The 22,287-nt window shown below is 44.9% G+C and overlaps 1 protein-coding gene and 1 long non-coding RNA gene across 3 annotated transcripts in view; one reads left to right on the top strand and one right to left on the bottom strand.

Annotated features, from left to right (window-relative positions):
• LOC127511301 (uncharacterized) overlaps positions 1-22,287 on the top strand; it is a 449,991-nt gene that overhangs the window by 338,582 nt on the left and 89,122 nt on the right. The gene's annotated exons all lie outside the window — the stretch shown is intronic.
• Positions 4,025-22,202, bottom strand: kdm5a (lysine (K)-specific demethylase 5A). 2 transcript variants are annotated; one of them, XM_051891389.1, is made up of 27 exons: positions 21,618-22,202; positions 19,569-19,646; positions 19,375-19,497; positions 15,493-15,663; positions 15,262-15,408; positions 13,352-13,415; positions 13,141-13,235; positions 12,591-12,749; positions 12,380-12,499; positions 12,097-12,255; positions 11,682-11,863; positions 11,438-11,600; positions 11,221-11,340; positions 10,891-11,085; positions 10,023-10,204; positions 9,762-9,886; positions 9,534-9,684; positions 9,320-9,440; positions 8,890-9,245; positions 8,287-8,425; positions 7,974-8,153; positions 6,795-7,511; positions 6,597-6,725; positions 6,085-6,229; positions 5,784-6,004; positions 5,260-5,688; positions 4,025-4,633 (listed from the first exon to the last, which is right to left on the bottom strand). In XM_051891389.1, exons 1-27 carry the CDS (start codon positions 21,762-21,764, stop codon positions 4,421-4,423), a joined length of 5,031 nt encoding a protein of 1,676 aa, XP_051747349.1. In that variant the 5' UTR covers positions 21,765-22,202; the 3' UTR covers positions 4,025-4,420. The 2 variants fall into 2 exon arrangements, with proteins under 2 accessions (XP_051747349.1, XP_051747348.1); XM_051891388.1 differs by having other exon boundaries at positions 9,320-9,443; positions 21,618-22,201.

Raw genomic sequence — 22,287 nt, 5'->3', positions numbered from 1 at the left:
TCTTCCAATTATAATTGAATCAGTTGTTCTCAATCCTGCTCCTTGTAGTTTTTGTGATGATAGAAAAGGTTAAATGTCACCGTGACTTTTCATGAGTTCAGGACTAGAGTTTGGCTTCTCAAAAGTGCTCAAACAGGGTTCCTCAGATCAGGTCCTGAAGGACCACTGCTCAAACCCTGATCAAACACACACCTGTGATCTTCTACTGATTCTGAAGACCTTGAGAAGCTCAGGAGTGTTTGACCAGAGCAAGATTTGAGGAACCCTGGATTTTTATGGATAACCTAAGAAAAGTTTTCAGAAGTCTTATGTTCAGTTACTTAGAGAATCAATGGCACACCTTTCCTCAACATGCACCAGGTATCATTCATGTTTTATAGCAGGATGAGTTTCACACTGAAGTTCAACACTTGGAGTTATTGTGAAGAACAACAGTCTGATTTAATGAACCCAAACAGCTCATTGATCACCTGAATTCACAAATGAACCATTGTAACAATGAGCTCCATCAGCACAGGTCCATAAGAGTCAGTGTTATCGTCCAGATGTAAACATCACGAAGCTCAAACACACTTTTCAGACCGATACTCCAGAACAAATAAATACAGTCTTAAGGCCTTATTCTTGTGTAAATCTGAGACAAAAACAGTCAAAGAGGACTCACCTGAACGACAGCCATCTTCCAGCTGTGATTCCTCCAGATCTTCTTATATTAGGAGATCAAACCTCATCGTGGATCAGCTGTGTCTCATAAACCCATCACATCGACTAGCTCGAGTAGCTAGTTCATTTCAACAAGTACTTACTCAACGAGCGCTAAAAGAGTACGTACTTTATAGCCTGATCACGTTAAGAATTAATAGCCCTGTCCAAAAACCCACCCTGCGTCCCAATGTCCTACTATCCATCCTAAATAGTATGTGAGATTAAAATAAGTGTGTCCTAAAGCATAGTAGTTGAAAAGAGTATGCCAAAAGTCCCCGGATGGTCTGCTATTTCCGGTAGATTTTCGAAGTGTGGATCCGTGCACACTATAAAGGCTAATATTGCGCTTTGGATGAGGATTCGGTTCAGAACTACAAACACGAGTAAAAAGTGTTAAAAAACTACAAAACATGGCGGATATGCACGACCGATGGTGAGAGGTTTGAGTGACTAATAATCAGTTTAACCTGATAATCATAAATAATTTTAAAATAACTTCTAAATGTCTGTTCAGTGCTCGCTATGTAACTAACACAAGACACAATTTTAAAATTGTGGTGCTTCTAATTAAGTGATAAAAAGCAGTTACAAATGTTGTACAAAATACACATAGTCTACTCATCTTTGCATCAATAAAATGTGCAACACTTTATGTTTTACTAAATTATATGTAATATATAATTAATTTAACTTACAGCAAAGAATAAACACTAACAAGAAGCGACACTCAATAGAAGGTTCCATTGAATCACCGGCGCCCAGCAGCGGCTCTGCGCTTCCGCCATTTTGTGGTGAAAGCGACTCGTCGGTCCACTAGTTTCTATGGCAATATCAGCTGCTTTGTTTAAAAAACAAAAACAAACGTACATTAAAGCTGAAATCAAGCTTGAATGATGACAACACATAATAAAATACTATCGCTAGTGACCATCAAATTCTTTTAACAGTTTATTTTACAGACTTTGTGTAAGTAAGCCTTTCACTTTTTTTCACAAAACCTTTTAGCTCTCTAGAAACCCAGACAGTTTGGGTTAAAATTCTTTAAAGTCCCCCTGTGGTCAATTATTTTATCCCTTAAAACTCATCTTTGATCACCAAAATGACATTTTTAAAAAAAATTCAAGTGAAAAAAATTTCTTCATGCATTAAAATAGCTTGAATGTAACTCTACACCCTTGCCTCATTTAATATACACAGATCAATGAATATGCAAATTAGCCCCGCCCCCACCAGCTCGGAGAGTCTACTGTTGCTGTAGTGACGAGCAATTTGTTGTTTGTTCAATTCAATTCAATTCACATTTATTTGTATAGCGCTTTTCACGATACATATCGTTTCAAAGCAGCTTTACAGAGAATGCATGTCAACATTACAATTTAGAGAATGCAATTAGCTAATAATGTAATAATTTAGGCAATTAATTTACAATCACTGTTAGCAGTTTAATTGAAGGTAGAAGCAAAGAGCTCCTGGAAAAATGAATTACATATTAACAATAATTAGGATATATAGAAATTTGGGAATGTGCGTGTTGATCCAGATGTTGCATCTTCTAAAGTCCTCGCAGGAGTTGGCGCCGTCTCTTCCAAAGTTTTAGTCATCTGAGGTCTTCTTAAGAGGCAGGATCCAAACTGAAACTGATGTACTCTCTAGTCACCTCGGGACGGGCGTCCCGAGGTAAAACAGAAAAGCAACTGGAGAATAATTAGCGTAGCTGCTGTTCATAACATTAAGCAAAGATAGTCATGTGCAATTGATCTGATATGAGATGGATTATGTGAATGCTTGGCTAAAGAGATGCGTCTTTAATCTAGATTTAAACTGGGTGAGCGAGTCTGAGCCCCGAACATTATCAGGAAGGCTATTCCAGAGTTTAGGAGCCAAATGAGTTTAGGAGCTTGACTACGTTATCAAACAGCTAATAATGTCTTGCTAATGTTACACACACGTTCCTGTACTTCATCTCAGACAGAGTCAGACAGCTGCCTTCTAACAATCAGTATCCTTACAAACGCTTTGAACAACTCAGAACATCAGGTAACTTTTGAGAATTTTAACCTGTTACCTTGCTTGTGTTTCTTCTCCAACTGTTCAGCCAGATGGTTCAGGTTCATCTTCCTCAGGATGTCCACCGTGATCTTCACAGCTTCTTCTGGTCCAAAACACCTCATGATCAGGTCCACTGTGTCAGGAGCGTCTGCCTCCTCCAGATCAGCCCCTTTAACACAGTAATGTTTCTCTAAGCGCCATTTAAACCTCTTCAGTTTATGTTTCTAGATAATCCAGAAGCTGAAACAGACACCTTTATTTATTATTAGAATTACTTTGACCAAATACATCATAAAATATAATCACAACTGGGTAGCAAGTGCATTAGAGCTACAATAAGCATCAAGCTCCTAGCTAACAAAAAAAGGTCTGCATTAACCCTAACCCTAACCCTAACCCTAACCTCTCCTGCAGGACCTGATCAGATTTCTTGCGGTGAATGAAAGACGGTAGCGGTTAGTAACTCTGGTGTACTTTGAACAGGAGAGGGTGACAATAGCTCCAGACATCCTTTGACAACAGTGCTTCTGCGCTTGAACTTGAAGCGAACAGAACTTTCTGCAGTGGTGCCGTCCACACAGTTCCCAGTTCCCTGCCCTAAACAACCTGGCAAGATTTCCACGAGTGCACTTTCAGAGAACATTCAGCCTTTGTGATCGGATTCTGAAGGAGAGACTTACGGTACTGACACCGTCGTCAGTCAGCGACTGATGTTCTTGCATGAATGTTAAAAAAGATTTCATTTTGCAGTATAGCTAGTAAGCCGATTTCGTTTATCTGTACTTTGGGCTTAGTCTATAGTTTTGAGTGACAGAATGTCATGTTTAATTTAGCCTATTTTCCTCTGTGACATTTTTATGGTGTTGACTGTATCATAAGACAAATAACAAATACAATTTTTGTATAGCCAACATTTGTCATGCCCAGTCACTCTTTCTTTATATGGAAGTTTAAATGTGAGATACTGGAAATTGCCTCAAGCAGTAATAGCACATACTGGCACACGTCAATGACATGTGTTTTATAGGCTATATTTTTCCCCTTGTTGCATGGAGGGTCAAATCAGAGTTCATCACGGGTTCATCAGTTTGAGCATCTCTGCCATAGATGAACCGTGTGCATGTTTCAGATTTATACGTTACATACTGTTGTTTACATGTTTTGTCACAGGACTCTAGAATCTCACAGACTGAAATTATAAAATTATGTCTTCTGAACTATTACACAGAAGAGCATGCTTTATTAGACACATTCAGCATGAGACACAGACTTGACATGTATCATCATTTATTTGACAAAAGCTCAGAAACGACCATCTACCTTACCATCATGAACGTCTTAAAATCCATTTACAGAATAAATAGATTAAATACAACCATTATATGTCCCGTCCTCAATATGAAAACTCGGTCCGAACAGGAAGTCCACTGCTCCGTGATCTCATGGTGACGCAGCAGAAGGGTTAGTTAGTTGGTTTAGGAGCTAAAGAGCACACAATTCCCCAATCCATGTTTATTCTGTAGATGCAGCAGTCTTGATATATCAGATCGTACTTCCAGGAGTACAATAACAATGAGCTAAATCTAGCAGATACAGGAAGTGATGTACTTCACACTGCGCTCCTCAGTGTTCTTCTGTGCACTGTTTAATGGGAGTGTGTTTGTGGTTAACTGCTCTCCTGAGGGTCGGTTTGGGGCAGCGGCGGGACGGACGGGCCGCTGCACACCGCTGATGACATCACTACGGTCGCTGCGACTGCGGCTTTACGCGAGCAGGCCGAGCAGATGTAGTCTTCGTTCTCGGCCATCTCACACGACACGCCCACACACACCTGATGAAACCACTCGTCACAGCCACCGTCACACTGGACCCAATCCACCTGAACCAAAGAAGAGAGTAAAATACACTGCAAAATGTGACAGTAGCTGAAGCGAGTCCACTTCAGACAGACTCTCACTGGAGTATTAGAAGACTGCTAGTGTTAGTAGAATAAGTGGACATGTTCTTGGAAAGTTACTAGTCAGTAGAATGTCTGTTGGGGAGCATCATAATAAAGTGTCAGCAGACTTTTGACTGTCTACTAATACTCTAATGACTGCTAGTTGACATGTAGCTGCAAAATAAAGTAAACTATACACCTGAAGCTCATATGATGCTCTGTGTGAGAAACAGACAGAAATAAGTCATCATTCACTGAATCTTCTGAAGCACCCCTTTAAAATCACATCCTTACCTGTGTTTAATGAAAGCCTTTAAATGCAAAGCTAATATCGTCTGAACCTGCTGTTGTGACCACTGTGGTCGAGGGTGACGTTTTGCCTTAGTTTAATATCTAGTTTAATTATCTCGGCTGTGGCTGTTATTGCGTTATTACCAAAGAAACATGGTGATTCCCAACTTACTCCCTCACAATTATGGAAACGAGCCTTACAATTGAAAATCAGCTTGCAAGTAAAAGTGTGAATGGTGAAGAACGATCTTAATCAAGTTCGAACCATCACTCACCTTATCCTTGCAGGGTCGCTGGCAGTTCTTGGCCGCACAGACGGCGTTCTCGTCGTTGGAGTCCTCCGCTCCGGACCAGTCGTACTTAGAGGGAATGTCCAGAATCTTCCTGGTCTTCTTCTCCAGCCCCTCCTTGGTGAACTCGGCCTTGGCGGCCGCCTTCTCCTTCCTCTTGCGCTCCTTCTCCTCTTTGGCGAGCCGCTTGGCCAGCTGCTTCAGCTCGCGGGACTTGTCCGGGTTCAGTTTAAGCTTCTTCTTCTTGGGCTTGAGCTCCAGAACCCGTTTCATGTCTTTGGATTTGGGCCGGCCCTCCACGCCGCTGGCGGCCAGCATCAGCTGTTGCTCCGCTCGCTCCAGCTTCCTCTTCCTCTTCTTCTCCACGTCCTTCACCTTCAGCTTGACGGGTTTGTCCAGCAGCGAGTCCTCGGGCTGCGGGAGCACAACAGGTTAAAGAGGTCAATATTTGAGGAGTACACTGAGTTGTGTCTAAGGAAACACTAGGAAGAGGAGGACGAGGCTCTCACCTCCATGACCTGCAGGAACTTGTCCTCTGAGGGAGGGTGAGTGGCCTGCAGGATCCTCCAGATGTGCTGCGTCTCATCCAGGGACACCTCCAACAGGTCGCCCTCCATCATCAGCTCCTCCAGCTGCACCTTGGCCGCCGGCGAGAGCTCCAGCACCGGAGGCTCCAGACTGCGCGGCACCAGCGGCGTCTTCCTGGGCTGCTTGCGCGGGGCGGCTGGATCTGAGGAGGGGAATGAGATCAGCCTATCTGCTGCATCTCCAGACTAAACATGTGTCAGTCAATGTGCATTGGCGTCTTACTCTGAGGGACGGACTTCGAGGCGGAGGAGTACGCATGCTCAGCACAGAATGACGGTGTCGTCGGCCACATGTGACTGACCACCTCCTCCGACTTCACAGGAATCTCCTCATCACAGAACAAGTACGGCTTCACCTCTCCCGAATCCTGAGAAGAGAAACCCAGATGAGCAGCAGAGAAACTGCACCACATCAAGAGCAGAGAGTTCCTGACAGCAACACTACATGAAAACCCTCAGACTCTGGGAGGCACTGCTGAATAGTTGCTAGGGTATTCTGGGTAGTTGCTAGGTGTTTTTCTTACTGGCTCAAGTCAAAAATAGCTCTCTATGCACTATTCTGGCACTATAAGTGCATCCTTCTCAGTAAGAGTCCGTTATATCATCCAGCAGGTGAAAGTCCTCAACAAGACAAACGTTTATGGGAATCATTCATGTCTGGAGCACACACTGAACTCTAATACTGAGTGTTGGAGGTTTGACCACGTCGCTAAAACTGAAGGATTCATCACATACCTTGACTTCATAGCCGTACGTCTCTCTGATGTCCTCATCCGAGTCTGTCTCTTCATCATCATAGTCCATTGAAGGCCGTGGTGACGCAGCCCTGCTGAACCCGGCCTGCTGAAACGTCTGGATGTGGCCCTGTAAGTGAAACACAAGTTAGTCACAGCGCACTCATATAATCAGACGTGATGATCTGATGGCACGTGCCTGCAGGTCCGGGTTGGCGGCTGCCTTCTGCAGCTCTGCGTTGATGATCTTCTCAGTCTTCTCTCGGGCGGCGAGCTCTACCATGCGCTGGCTGAGCACCGACAGCTTGGCCAGGGCTGAGGAGAGTTCGTCGGTGGCCAGGGCTTGCCGAGCTCGGTCCTGCCAGCCCATGGCTCTCTCTGTCAGGCACTGCAGCGCCTCGCCCTCCGGCAGCCGCACCGGCAGCTTCTGCAGCGACACCAGCAGGGACAGGATGGTCTCCAGGCGGGGCCGTCGGGAGCGCTGGCACAGCGGGCAGAGGAACTTGGACTCCTTGCTCGCGCCCTGCCAGCCGGCCACCAGCTTCTTCTGCGAGCCGGCTTTAGGCAAGGGAACGCAGGCGCCGTGGAACCAGTCCTTGCACAGCTCGCACTGCAGCATGAAGCCGCTGGCCGTCTTACGGCACAGGCAGAACTTCACCTCCTCGATGCGCTCCACCAGGGCCATCTTGGCCAGGTTGGCGGCGCGGAGCGAGTGGATGGCCTCCACCTCCTGCTGCTCTCTGGCTTTGAAGGCGGCCACGACGGTGGCAGGGTCACGCACTTCCTCCGCACTGTCCTCCAGGTCGCTCAGACTGTCCAAGTCCAGGCCGCGCTCCTTCTCCAGCAGCTCTTTGACACGCTTGCGTTTGCTCTTGCTGGTGCCGTACACACCGATATCCACACGTGGACTGAGCACCTGAAAAAGTTTGACGCAGATGAGTAAAGATGAACGTGAACGTCACAGGTTCACTCAGCTGCGCAGAGGTGACCACCTTTCTACACATCTTAGATCAAGATACACTCACTTGAGAAGCAAAATGACTTGAGTGTCAGAGTTTATGTGAAAACAAGAACAAATATCTGTAAGTGGGGTCAGAAAAACTAACTTCATTAAAAGGGAAAATGAGAGTATTTTTCTGACCTCTCTGACAGATGTTTGTTCTTATTTCATGTATAAATCATTTTGATACTTTTTTTTAGAAAACAAGACTTCTTTCAAGTAATTTTGCTTAAGTAAATGCATATTGATTTAAAATTGTTGAGATATTTGTATTGGATCCATGAAAATGTTGGTCTAAATGTTGGGCACCAAACCAAAGCATTAAAACATGATTTTCTCCTACACACTGCACTAGTGTGTGTGTTGTGTATGTATCACCTGCAGTAAGGTGTAGGTGGAATTCTTCTTCAGGAAGGTGCGAGCGGTTCTCTCCCTCCAGGCTCTGGCAGACGCCACCTGTGACTCCACCTGCGGCAGGGCCTCCAGTCTCACCGGGACGGAGCGACCTCTCGCCAGCAGACCCTCCAACTGCTCCAGGTAGGCGTAGTTACTGCCGTTCTGTTCGTAAAGATGGAGACACGGGTTGACTAAAGCTGAATCAACATTGACGTGACACGTCAAACCAGCATGCACTGCTCAAACATCATTTCACAGAGTCATCTGCATGTCCAGTTCACTGAGAAAGAGTCACCTGAATGGCCTCCACTTTGGCCGTCCACTCCTTGGCTTTGTGCAGGGCGTCTCTGAGGGCCAGAACATTGGGCAGGTATGCTGGGATATTCTTGGCCTCCATTACGATGCTTTCTAGCGTCAGCAGACTGTGGCGAGGCCTGCAGAGGAACAAAGAGACAACAGTCACGAACCACCAACTACATGCATCGTATTGTGAATGAATGTGAACTCAAAAGAAAAGGCATCTGGTGTGACCAGCCCAAAGAGAGCAAACAATCCAAGTCTACTATACAGTCATTTATCAGGGTTTCAGCAGGCTTAATTTAAGACTCCAATACCTTATCAAGACCAAATAAAGAAAATTTGAAAAGTGTAAATGTCTAGGGAGAAACACAATGAGTCATATTAGCAACACTTTAGAGTTTGAAAACAACTTCCAAACAATGTCCATTACTTTTTAATTCATTTTACAAAAAGAGTTACTCAGCTCCTAACCATTTACTGTCATGACTTTCTGCCCTGATTTAAGACCTTATAATAGCTTTTAACAACCTGCAGAAACCCTGATATACACATTTGTTTGATGTTTGGAGCCGTAATAACGGTAGAACTGGGAAGTCACCTAGCCTGCAGGCACGCGCGCGCCCGCTCCTCCCAGTGTTCGGACACCGTCAGCAGCTCCTGCAGTTCGGCCATGGCCTTCTCCACCGCGTGATGGGGCGCCAGACCCACGCCCGAGTCGATCAGCCGCTTCATCAGCTCCAGCGTGACGCGCTGCGGCTCCGTCAGCGTCAGACGCACCTCGTCCAGCCAGCGCGCCTGCTGCAGCTCCTGCTTGAGCCGCGGCAGCTCCGGCAGCTCCACGTCCAGCCCCGAGCCCAGGTCCAGCAGCGCCTGCAGCTTACTGGAGTCCGGAGTCTCGTCAGCCAGCGCCGCCTGCGCACGCTCGTGGAAATCTTCCACGCTCTCCAGCAGCTCCTGCGGCCCAGACAGAAAACAGATGAGGACACTGAAGATCAATGGTTCGGTGAGTAACTCCTCTGTGGACTCACTTTGACGTGTCGGGCCTGGCTGATGACGCAGGGCAGGCGGTAGAGCTGCTCCACAAACACCTTCAGCTCCTCCACCGTCAGTTTGCTGCGTGCTTTCTGTGCGCTGCTCTCGGGACGTTCCCTTCTTAACAGACCAAACACACACACACAAACATCAGGGCTGTGACCGGTGTGTCTCAGTGAAATATCATGCATTATGTCGCTGGAGACTGACTTGTGCCTCTGCTTGTGGCTGAGCAGCAGTTGCGCCACAGACGAGCAGGTCTCGGCCTCCTTCACCGTGTCTCTGAGGCTGCGGAAGAGGTTGTTCTCTGGGTACTTCCTGTCCTCTGCGTCCTCCATCAGCACTTTCAGCTCGATCAGATCTGTTGAAGCACCAGTGACCCCTTTATAACCTGAACAGGTAGACTAAAGCAGCGAACAAAGCAGTGTTGTGTCTGACCTTTCTTGCTCTTGTTATCAGCTGCCAGTGCCTCTGTGACCCTTTTTGCCCAGGTGTCATAAGACTGCGCACGTGACTTCACCCCATACAGCATCACAGGAAACTCGTCCTGATCATACCTGAACCTGCAACACAAAACCAGGCCTGTCAGTGTAGCGTCTTACTGTAGTGGAGCTCCAGATGAAACGCTTTGACTCGCATCACACCACTATCATTTGACTGACGGGTCTAATGAAGGCGATGTGTGCGTCGGACACTTACCGCAGACACTTGTTGCTGGCAGGGCAGCTGCAGAGCTGGGCGGCGTGATGCAGACACACCAGACGCTGCGGGCTGCAGACGCAGGTGAGCGCAGACAGGAAGCAGGTGGTCTTACACTTCCAACACTGCCGCTCGTCATCGGGCACCAGCTCGAACACCTCCTGCTCCGAGGACAGCACCCCCTGCAGGACAGGATGAGCTCGATGTCAAATGTTATCAAACATCTGTCTGTCTACGGTACTGGAAGTGCCAGCTCAATTCAGTACTCGAGTGCCGTCACCACAGTTCACTCAGCTGACTGACTTTCACAGTCAGATGCTCTGAATGATTTGACTGTGTTGGCCAGTTTATAAACATTTCATTTTCTGCTTCTACCACAAACGTTGATCATTAGCAGCAATTAACCAAATGAGTTTAACAGGTTGACATCATTCAGCTCATCTCTGGCCATAACTGTGTCATTGTTTTAATAAATGAGTCATTGAATCGCACACTCAACCGATTTGTTCAAAACGGCTGATTCATTCAGTGACAAAACACCACTACAGTGTGTTGCTCGGAGATGTTCTGCTGTTGCTCTGTTTAAAGCTATTTTAGGTGTCAAAATCGAGCAAAAACAGACAACATTGTGTCTAAAATGTAAGTCACTTACATTTGACTTCTTGTCAAATTCATTTTATGCAACAATTCAATGCACATTTTCCATCATCCTGATATTTTTGCCCCCATATCTATAATTTTGGTGGCATTTTTCCCCCAAGACAAGTCTCTGTTAATTTCCAGCCCTGGTCTATAAATAAAGGAGTGTGTTCAGCAGCATAACAGAGTTGTGCTGTATGGCACTGAAATGAACCCTGGTTTCTCTCACCATCTCCTGCACGGCTGCTCTCAGTCGGCTCTCCTCCTCGATCATGTCACTGAGCTCCCGGACCACGGCCGCCGCCAGCTCCACGTCCAGACTCTCTGGATCGGCGGCCATCTTACACACCAGTTCCTCGTGGGAGAACACGCAGTAGCGCTGCAGACGCCGGTAATGAGCCACACACTGCCTCCCGACAGGCAGCTGCACAACAAAACACACACACACGCACGTCATCACATACATGTACGGCCAGTGACTGCCACGCTCCCTCTTCATGCAAGGCTTTATGATGTGCTCATTGACAGTGTTTAAGGGCTCTAGAGGACGCAGATGTACCCAGTCTGCAGTGCAGAAGTTGACCGCTTCAGCAAAGTTGTAGCCTTGGTTGAAGCCGCTGTGATAGGCTCTCGGGAAGGTGACGACAAACTCTCCCGCGCACTGATTGGTCCGGTACACCTGTATGATAATGAGAGCTGTCAGTGAAATAATGATTACATTAAACTCCTTCTCCTTTAAAGCGTCTGGTTTTGATGGTGATTGTCAGAATTGGTACCGGGACGCCATGCTCCATGAGGACGTTGGGGTTCATCAGGGTGACGAGCTGATGCAGGAGGTCCGGCTGAGAGTCGAAGAGCTCCGGAGCCACTTTCTTCATGACCGTCTCCAGCTGCTCTGCGGCGTGAGCTGGAACGCCGTACCAGGTCTTGGGTTCGCCCCTGAGCACAGACACACACACACGAGCATCACTCACACATCTCTGTTTCGCATGCTCACGCGCTGCTGCTCTCAGGACTCACCAGTGCAGGAAGTTGATGGAGTAGCTCCAGTGGTCCTCGATGTGCCAGCAGAAGGACGAGAAGCACATGCCCACGTATAGCCAGGGCACCTTCATGCCGCTGATGTCACCGCTGATGTGCGTCAGCACCGACTGCTCTAGAACCGGCATGTTGTTCAGATTCCAGCCCGAGTTCGCATATTCCTGCGCATATGACACATGTGACGTTCATCCGCATGAGATGAAGAAAGAGAGATTTCACTCCAGAAACCAGAATTAAAGGACATTATATTGTGCATGAACAATTATCAAATTATTATTGTATTGTGCATAAAACACAATTTCAAATAAATTACTTTTTCTTGAGATAAAGTAAAAGAATTATGAGAATTACAAACTCAAAAGTAAAATAGCACAAAGATGAACGAGCGTCTTACATCCTCATCACCAATGAGTTTTCTCTTGCCATCCCGCACTGGGAATCCGCTGCCCACGTCCTTGGAGCTGATGTCAGCGCCGTACTCCACGATCACGTCCTCCTCGATGCTGCTGACCAGACGCCAGAACTCCTTCTCCACCAGCTCCGTCGGCACCATCTGACACACACACACACGCTCAGTATGGTCACACGAGTCAGTGCTGAACTCCTGAAACACGCGTTCCCTGAACCCCGGAAGACTGGTTTTTAAATTCTGAGAAGAATTGAGATTTGACTCTTACATGAACAGGCATGTTGAAGTAGTCAGACTTAAAGTGGTCGGCCATCTCGCCGAAGCTCTGGAGTGTGTACTCGCGCACGGCCTGCTCGAAGCCGAACGCCTCCCGAGGCTTGCTGCACTCCTGTGTGTAAGGTCAGCATATCATCATCATATCGTTCTCATTATTATACTGTATATGATATTACAGAACGTGTGTGTGTCGGCTGCCGTACCTCTGCCACACACTTAGGGCAGCGCCAGTCTCCTTTGGGCACGTCCTGCAGGGGCGGGATCAGGCAGAAGGTGTGGTAGCTGTCGTCACAGCCGTCACACAGCAGGAGGCGGTCCTCCTCATCGCCCCGCCCACACGCCATGCACATGTACAGGTCGATCTGAGGAACACACACGCTCAGAATCAACTAGCCCATCGCCGTCATCGGAGAGTTCAATGTCAGACACACACAACAGGATGGAGAGCGCTGCGGTCTGAAGATGCCTTAAGAGCTGAGCTGCTGAATGTTTCACAGAAGAGCTGTGGGATGAACTTCATTACATTCACATTCATGCATTTCATACACTGCATTCAAGGTAAAAAATTATGTTGATGCATTCCCTGGAAACTGAACCCATGGTGTTGTAAACGTAGTCGCTGTGTTATGACTGAGTTCCTGTATAATGAGGCGGACGCCAGCTCAGGACTATAAGCACAGCAGGGATCAGGTCAGACGCAGATGCAGTTTGTGATGAACGATACAGTTCCCATGAATCATAACTCATACTCACATAATTGACCTCCAGCACCTCTTTGCGTGGACGCATTTTAATGGCGAACGCCTGAGCCTTCATGTGCTTCTGTTTCCTGAGGAAGCCGTCATCATCTGGACACACACACACACACACACACACACACACACACACACACACACAGTCTTAACACGCTTGATGAGCAGCACTGATGTCTCTGTGTGTGTTAATGAGCCGATGAAAGTCTCACCCGCTGCCATGATGTCCAGGCCACTGCCGAACACCTGCACGGCTTTGGGCTCGGTGTTTTCCCTCTGAGACACAACACAAGGGTCAGAGGTCACACAAGCACAGTATGACACATGATTTAACCCTCCACTCCTTTTCCTGGGTCAAAAACAGTCCGTGATGGTGGTGACGAACACGGTCATCGTCACACACAGCACAGAGTACCCTAAACATGTGAACTGTGAGCCCAGTACTGACCATACATCCTCAATAAATGAAAAGAAACAGTCTGTAATTCATATAAAACTAATGTATATTTAAAAATCTGTAAAATTAATTGTAAAAAGTCACTGAGTGACTGATTTGAAAAGTGAACATATTACATAGAAAAAGCATCAGGTCTATTGTTTTGCATTTATGCTCCACGACTTAAAGCACAGACCGTCTGACATATAGTATCAGATTGTGATCCATCCCTTGCTATGGTTGTCATTTAAATGTGGCTGTCAATCCAGAAACTTTGCAGTCTGTAGTTAGCAGGAAAAATATATGTTATATACAGACAGCGAGCAAAGATAACTGCCATTATAATCACTGAAGCTGTCAATCACACAGCTGTACTCCTGCGAAACTCTCGTTATAATCAATGAACCTGAATCTCTTATTGACATCATGTTTATACTGAAAGGATTCACAAGTGTGCAAAACTCAAACACGTTTTGAGTGGATTCTGACAAACTTAAACACCTCTCATTGGCCATTGAGTTCACATGCTCAACAGATATGTCTGTGATTGGCTATCAACACTGCAAAAAACACAGCGTACATAGAAACCTTTGACGCTCTTCACCATGATTAATAATGAAGGGGCAACAGTCAAACTACTAAAGGCTTGTTTTGTTATGGTGGCCACTAACAACCTTTTTCTGACATTATGCGTTTTGCCCAGGTTAACTGTCTGCAAAAGCCATTTTCGTTGATTTTTCACCCCTCAAAAGTAAAATTCACATACGTTACCAAGTGAACACTCATAAACAGTCATACATTTACAAGAAAAGTTGACATAAAACTACTCCAGTTCTGTGAAAGTGAAATATGACACAAAATAAAGATTTATAACAGAGAATTGACACTGCTCAGACTGAACATTAATTTGCATGTATGCCATAAATAATAAAATAATTCCTATTAAAAATAACAACAGTTTTAATTATTCATAAAGACTATTCAGTTTTAAGTGCTGATTATTTAAAGGGATAGTTCACCCAAAAATGACCATTCTGTCATCATTTTCTCTTCCTCAAGTTGTTCTGACTAAACCTGTATGAGTTTCTTTGTTCTGCTGAACACAAAATAATATTCTGAAGAACGTGAGTAACCAAACAGTTGACTGACCCCATCATCTGTTTGGTTACAGACATTCTTCAAAATATCTTATTTTGTGTTCAGCAGAACAAAGAAACTCATACAGGTTTGGAACAACAATCGAGAGTAAATAATGACAGAAATTTCGGGTAAACTATCCCTTTAACATTGTATTAAAAAGAGAAAGAAAAACAATTAAAATTTGTCTTTGAATGTGGATTATTGGACAAGATGAAATGGAAGTATCATCAAATCTTTTCATCTGCATTGTGATGAATGTGGAAAAAGGGGCGGGACTGAAGCACACTCAGTGATTGGAGCAGTTTGAGGGGGCGGGACTGAAGCACACTCAGTGATTGGAGCAGTTTGAAGGGGCGAGATTAAGCACACTCAGTGAAGTCCAGCATACATCAGCAGAGAGAAGACTCAATAAGATCAATAACATGCATTTAGAAAATAGACATGGTGAATTTCATGTCATGTGGCTTTAAAATAATCTGCTGTAAAAAGACAATATTGACAGGAAGTCTGGTGTTTATCTGGTGATCTGTGGATCATCACACCCACCTCGTCCTTCAGCCGTCGAGGGGAACGTCGCTCCGGCCGTCTCTCCTTCTCTTCATCCTCCTCTGCAGCCTCTTCCTCTGCACCTCCAATCCCTTCATCCACGTCCTCAGCGTCAGGGGCTTCTGGGTAAAGCCTGTGAACGACGCCCTACACACACACACACACAGAGTCAAGAGCAGCAAGAGGCACACCGTCGTCACATGATGCAGCAGCTGAAGGGGTGGCACTCACCGTTAGAGACGCTCCGGACTGGAAGAGCTCATACGGATACAGGATCCGCTCAAAGTGAGAGCGCAGCAGAGATCCCACGCCTCTCCCGGCCGGAAAACCCATCCGGCTGCTGATCTTGGACCAGCGCTTCTCCTTACAGACCACCTCGAAACCTCCTTCTGCAGACACAAGCTAGCAACACACACATGCTCAGACGTTTGTTCTTCCTCTGTTCATCATTATTATAGCAGTACCACACCTATACTCACTGCATCAGCGTAACACACACACACACACACACACAGAGTCACACACACACACACACAGAGAGTCTCACACACACACACACACACACACACAGAGAGTCACACACACACAGAGAGTCACACACACACACAGAGTCACACACACACACAGAGTCACACACACAGAGAGTCACACACACACAGAGAGTCACACACACACAGAGAGTCACACACACACAGAGAGTCACACACACACACACACACACAGAGTCACACACACACACACACACACACAGACACAGAGTCACACACACACACACACACACAGAGAGTCACACACACACACAGAGAGTCACACATAGAGAGTCACACACACAGAGTCACACACAGAGTCACACACACAGAGACACACAGAGTCACACACACAGAGTCACACACACACACACACACACACACACACAGAGTCACACACACAGAGTCACACACACAGAGTCACACACACAGAGTCACACACACAGAGTCAAACACACAGAGTCACACACACAGAGTCACACACACAGAGAGTCACACACACAGAGAGTCACACACACACACAGTCACACACACACACACACACACACAGAGTCTCACACACAGAGTCACACACACAGAGTCACACACACAGAGTCACACACACACACAGAGTCACACACACACACAGAGTCACACACACACACACAGAGAGTCACACACACACACACAGAGAGTCACACACACACACACACAGAGAGTCACACACACACACAGAGTCACACACACACACACAGAGTCACACACACAGTCACACACACACACACAGAGTCACACACACAGTCACACACAGAGTCACACACACACACACACACACACACACAGAGTCACACACACACACACACACACACACAGTCACACACACAGAGTCACACACACACAGAGTCACACACACACAGAGTCACACACAGAGTCACACACACAGTCACACACACAGAGTCACACACACAGAGTCACACACAGAGTCACACACACAGAGTCACACACACAGAGTCACACACACACAGTCACATACACACACACAGAGTCACACACACACACACACACACAGTCACACACACACACACACACACACAGAGACACACACACACAGAGTCACACACACACAGAGTCACACACACAGAGTCACACACACAGAGTCACACACACACAGAGTCACACACACACACACACACACACAGAGTCACACACACACACACACAGAGTCACACACACACACACAGAGTCACACACACACACACAGAGACACACACACACAGAGACACACACACACAGAGACACACACACACACAGAGTCACACACACACACAGAGTCACACACACACAGAGTCACACACACACACAGTCACACACACACACAGAGACACACACACACACACAGAGTCACACACACACAGAGTCACACACACACAGAGTCACACACACACAGAGTCACACACACACAGAGTCACACACACACACACACAGAGACACACACACACACACACAGAGACACACACACACACACACAGAGAGACACACACACACACACACACACAGAGACACACACACACACACACACACAGAGAGAGTCACACACACACACACAGAGAGAGTCACACACACACACACAGAGAGAGTCACACACACACACAGAGAGAGTCACACACACACACACACACACACACACACAGAGAGAGTCACACACACACACACACAGAGAGAGTCACACACACACACACAGAGAGAGTCACACACACACACACAGAGAGAGTCACACACACACAGTCATTCACACATAGGGTTGGGAATCGTGAGAAATTTTCCGGTTCCAGTTCCAATTCCGCCTAACGATTCCGGTTCCGGTTCCATTAGAATAATTAAACAACTAATAAACAACTAACTTATTCTTGTAAAATGAATTGAACAGACTGCTAATCTCAAATTCACTAACACTTCACAATAAGGTTCATAAGTGAACTACATTAACATGAACTAATAATGAACTGCATTTCTACAGCATTTATTAATCTCTGTTAATTTCAACATTTACTAATACATTATTAAAATCAAGAGTTATTTGTTAACATTAGTTCATGCACTGTGAAGTAACAAACTATGAACGGCTGTATTTTTATTAACTAACATTAACAAAGATTAACAAATACAGTAACAAATGTATCGCTCATGGTCAGTTCATAAATGAACCTTATTGTAAAGTGTTACCACAAATTAGATAAGATGCTTGAACACACATGTAAGATTCAGACAGATGAAACAGAATATTTTTGTCAGTTGGATTCATAAAGACTTGTTTCTGAAAGAACGATTCAGTGATAGACACATTTTTAACAGTAAATTTGTTGCCACCTAGTGGCGTGACAATGCAATCGATACAGTCGTTATTTGAAGTCCAGATACTTTCAGAAGGTAATTTATTATACATAAACATCAGCGTTTCTATCTGAATAATAAACTTTTGTATACTTCTATGATAATTGGAATAGGCCTATTTGTCACACAGAAATAATGATACTGTGCGTTTGAAAAGATTGTTTGTGAAGCTGTTTATATCTACACAACAACTCTCTTCAGATCAACGGCAGCGCAAACGCAGATTTGAATGTCGCGATTTTATTTTTGTCAAATGTTTAATATACACGGGCGAATCGTTGTCATTTAGGAATTAGATCATGTGGGTGATGAAATCGAGAAAACATTCTTTTAAAAATTAATCGTGCAGCTTTGAGCACCTCTCTCTCTCTCTCTCTCATTGTAATCTGACGTATGTGAGTAGCGCGAGGGCTTTTCAGTGCATTCATTGCTATAATATTCATGATGTGAGACGTCTCTATTAAAGGATACGCTCCCCGCACTTCACCCACCCATCACACCAGAACCGTTTTCGGAACCGAAACTTAAGAAATTTTGCATGGTTCCGGTTCTTTTAAAACAGCACTACCGGTTCCGGATGAGAACCGGTTCTCGGTTCCCAACCCTACTCACACACACACACACACACACACACACAGTCAGACATCTGTTCTTCCTGTGTTTGTTACAGCAATACCGCACCTAAATTCACTGCATTTGTGTTCAAAAGTTTGTTACATTTGTTAATCTTAGTAAAACTTCTGCCCTCCAAGACTGCTTCAAAATACAGTAAAAACAGTGAAATATTATTAAAATTTAAAACAGCTGTTTTCTATGTGAATATGTAGTAAAGTGTAATTTATTCCTGTGATCAAAGCTGAATTTTCAGCATCATTACTCCAGTCTTCAGTGTCACATGATCCTTCAGAAATCATTCTAATATGATGATTTGATGCTCAAGAAACATTTATTATTATTATCAATGTTGAAAACAGTTGTGTACATTTAATTCAGGATTCTTTGATGAATAGAAAGTTCAGCATTTATTTGAAATAGAATATTTTATAATATTATAAATGTCTTTACTGTCACTTTTGATCAGTTTAATGCAAATAAAAGCATTAAATTCTTTCAAAAACAGACTCATGAGCAGTGGTGCATATTAACACCAGCTCCTGTGGCTCATGTGTGTTTAGCGTAACACACACACACACACACACACACACAGTTTGTTTACCTTGCTGAGCAGGTACAGGTCCAGCAGTTTTCTCTCCACGTGAGGAAAGCGAAGCTTGCAGCCCTGAAGCTCCCAGAACTTGGAGATCTGGTCCAGGAAGTTGAGCTTGACTCTGGTCAGGGCCTGAAGGCAGGAGACGCGGTGAGGAACACACACACACACACACACTCACTCGATCATGTGATCAGACTGACCTCCAGCTCATTGAGCCGCTGGATGCGCGGAGTGAAGCGGAAGCTGCGCACGTCACAGGCAAACGGAGGCTGCCAGCCCTGAAACACACAAACACATCATCACAAAACATAAACATTGTGTACGAACTGTACTTACTTTCTCACAGACATCATCTTACATGTTTCGTCTTCAGATACACACGCCTGAAGTGTTACTGTTTACTTTTTAAAGCACTGCTTTATTGATCCTGTCACTCAGTTATTACTATGTTTAGTTATGATACTCTGATCTAAAATCAGTGTCTGAGCAACAAGAAACACATTGAAGGTTTATCTAATAAAGATTTACATATGGTCTTTAAAACTGTTGTTTTAAAAATATGATTTTTCCACTAACTTTCCAACTTTCATTTAAAGGGAAAGTAGTCAAAAATAACAGGGTGGACAATAAATGTACTAATTGAAAAGAATATATACACTACAGAGAATTTGTACTGATATACCCAACAATGGGGACATTTTTTTTTTTTTAAATGAAAATGTAGTAAGAGTTGTATTGCAGGCCTCTACAGTGTGACCATTTCGCTCACATTTGCGCCTGAAAATAACTGCGTGCGAGTGTGAAAATATATCTAGGCGCACTGGTGCGAGTGACCCGATCGATTCTCATGAACAGAACTATAATACAATCGGAACAAAAAGTACACCTCCTAAAATGCATCTACACTGAACAAGAGTTACGTTTCGTACTGCAATCGGCTGCTTCACATGCCTTCATTCAAAGACGCTGCTTCAGTCAGCAGAGCAAGTGCAAAACACTTCAAAGATTGTTTACAAGGTGAAACAAGACCGCCTCATGCTGCTGATGTTTCAGCCAAATTAACTGGAAATACTACATTTGGATTATCATAAGCAAGGTAATTAATTACAAATGTGGTACTTACTGATCTTTATTGAAGGCCAATAAACAAGTTGATATTAAGTGATTTAACATTAGACACAATACTGTCTGTTTTTGCTCTATTTCGTGAAAACAGTTTCAAACAAAGCCACACCAGAACTATTGCATTTCCAAGCAACGGTGAATGAATGAATCTGCGTTTTGAACGACTGAGTGAATGACTCGCACAAAAAGATTTACCGCCACCTACTGCCGGTAAATGTAATGCATTAATTTTCATATTTACACTTTACACAGACTGTTTTTACTTAAAATATCAATTTTTTTAATTTTTTTTTTGATATTTCTAAATTCAAAATTATATTTAAAAACATTAGTACAATATTATTTACCCTTGAGCAGCATTAGGCAGTTTATGTAAATGTGTCTGAAAACCACTTCAGACGGAGCTTCTGTGCCTCTTCTGCAGTGCAAAGATTTTTGATTTATTTTGATAGGTAACAGCCTGATTGGGTCTTATTATTGTAACTGAATTTATTGTTTAACATTTAAAAACAAATTTTATATTTTAATTTAAGAAATTGACAAAATATGATGCATACATTTAATAAGATTAGAAAAAAATGCTCTTATAATGGTAAAAATGCCTGTGGAAATTAATTTAAAGGGGCAAATATCGCCCTGTAATGGGAAAGTTAGAGTCTGTTATTGATCAGAAAGTGCTCCTAAAGAAAAATGTTAGCGTAGAGCCCTGTATTGAATTGTGATACACAGGCCTGGGGAGAGGAGAAATGGTGATATATGGTGGTTCAAAATGCTGTAAAATGTCTGAAATTATATATTTTTAAATCAACTTCAATATGCTTCCAATTAAAATGGTGTTACTTATGAGTAAGACAGGTCTAATTTTAAGGCAGTAAGATCAAGATCTTTACTGAGGACACAAAAGAATGACCCCTGTGGTAAAACTGAACAAACGCTAACCAATCCGCCAAAACACACCAGGCGTGTACCAGAGTGAAACCATGCTTTTACTATAGTGAAATCAGGGTAAGTTGTGGTGTTTCGGCTTGTGTCACGTGTGTTTATTGTGTGTGTGTGTGTGTGTGTACAGTGTTATGGTTAGTTTTGGTGATGTGTGGCGTGTGTTCAGTGTTAATATCGTGTACCGGCGGCGGGCGGATCTTGCAGATGCCCGTGTTCTCCGCGATGTCTCGGATCTTGTGGATGAAGCCGAACGGGTCGCTGAAGTCCTGCCAGCTGGGCTCGAACACCGGACACTCCGGCGGAGCCACGAACTCACTGAACTGCGACATCTGACCACCACTACGCCACGATCATCACACCCGCGACGACTCGAGGAACTGCGGCTGGATCAGATCATGTTTACATCGGCGAGACGATCTTCAACCGCTCGGCGCCTGATCCCGTCCGTCAGCTCGTCATTTCACGGGACTTTCCTCCAGATTCTGCGGGACTCGGTGAACGGGTTCAGACGGATTCAGCGCGTTAGTAGTGTTAATGTTCAAGTGTTTATTATCTTATGATCGCCAGCGAAACGCGCCGAACAAAAGCCGCGCCGCTTCCGGGTCACTTCATCGCGTCTCCGCGCGCATCTCTGCCCGTTTCACACCCAGCTCGCCTTCAGAGATCATATCCGTCAGTCCTGCGAGCGATCGATGCGGTTTATTCCTGCAATAATCGGAGTGATGGCCACACAAACACTGTTAGCATCTTCCGCTAGCTTCTGCTCGAGTGTTTCCGGAAGTGTTACCTTTCACCCCGCCACGGCTGTACTTCCGCTTCACGCATGAATCCGCTGTGAGGGTTAGTACTGTT

The sequence above is a fragment of the Ctenopharyngodon idella genome, chromosome 4 (genome assembly GCF_019924925.1).
Source record: "Ctenopharyngodon idella isolate HZGC_01 chromosome 4, HZGC01, whole genome shotgun sequence".
Taxonomy (NCBI): domain Eukaryota; kingdom Metazoa; phylum Chordata; class Actinopteri; order Cypriniformes; family Xenocyprididae; genus Ctenopharyngodon; species Ctenopharyngodon idella.
The sequence above is the reverse complement of the archived record's forward strand: the minus strand, read 5'-3'. Positions and strand labels throughout refer to the sequence as shown.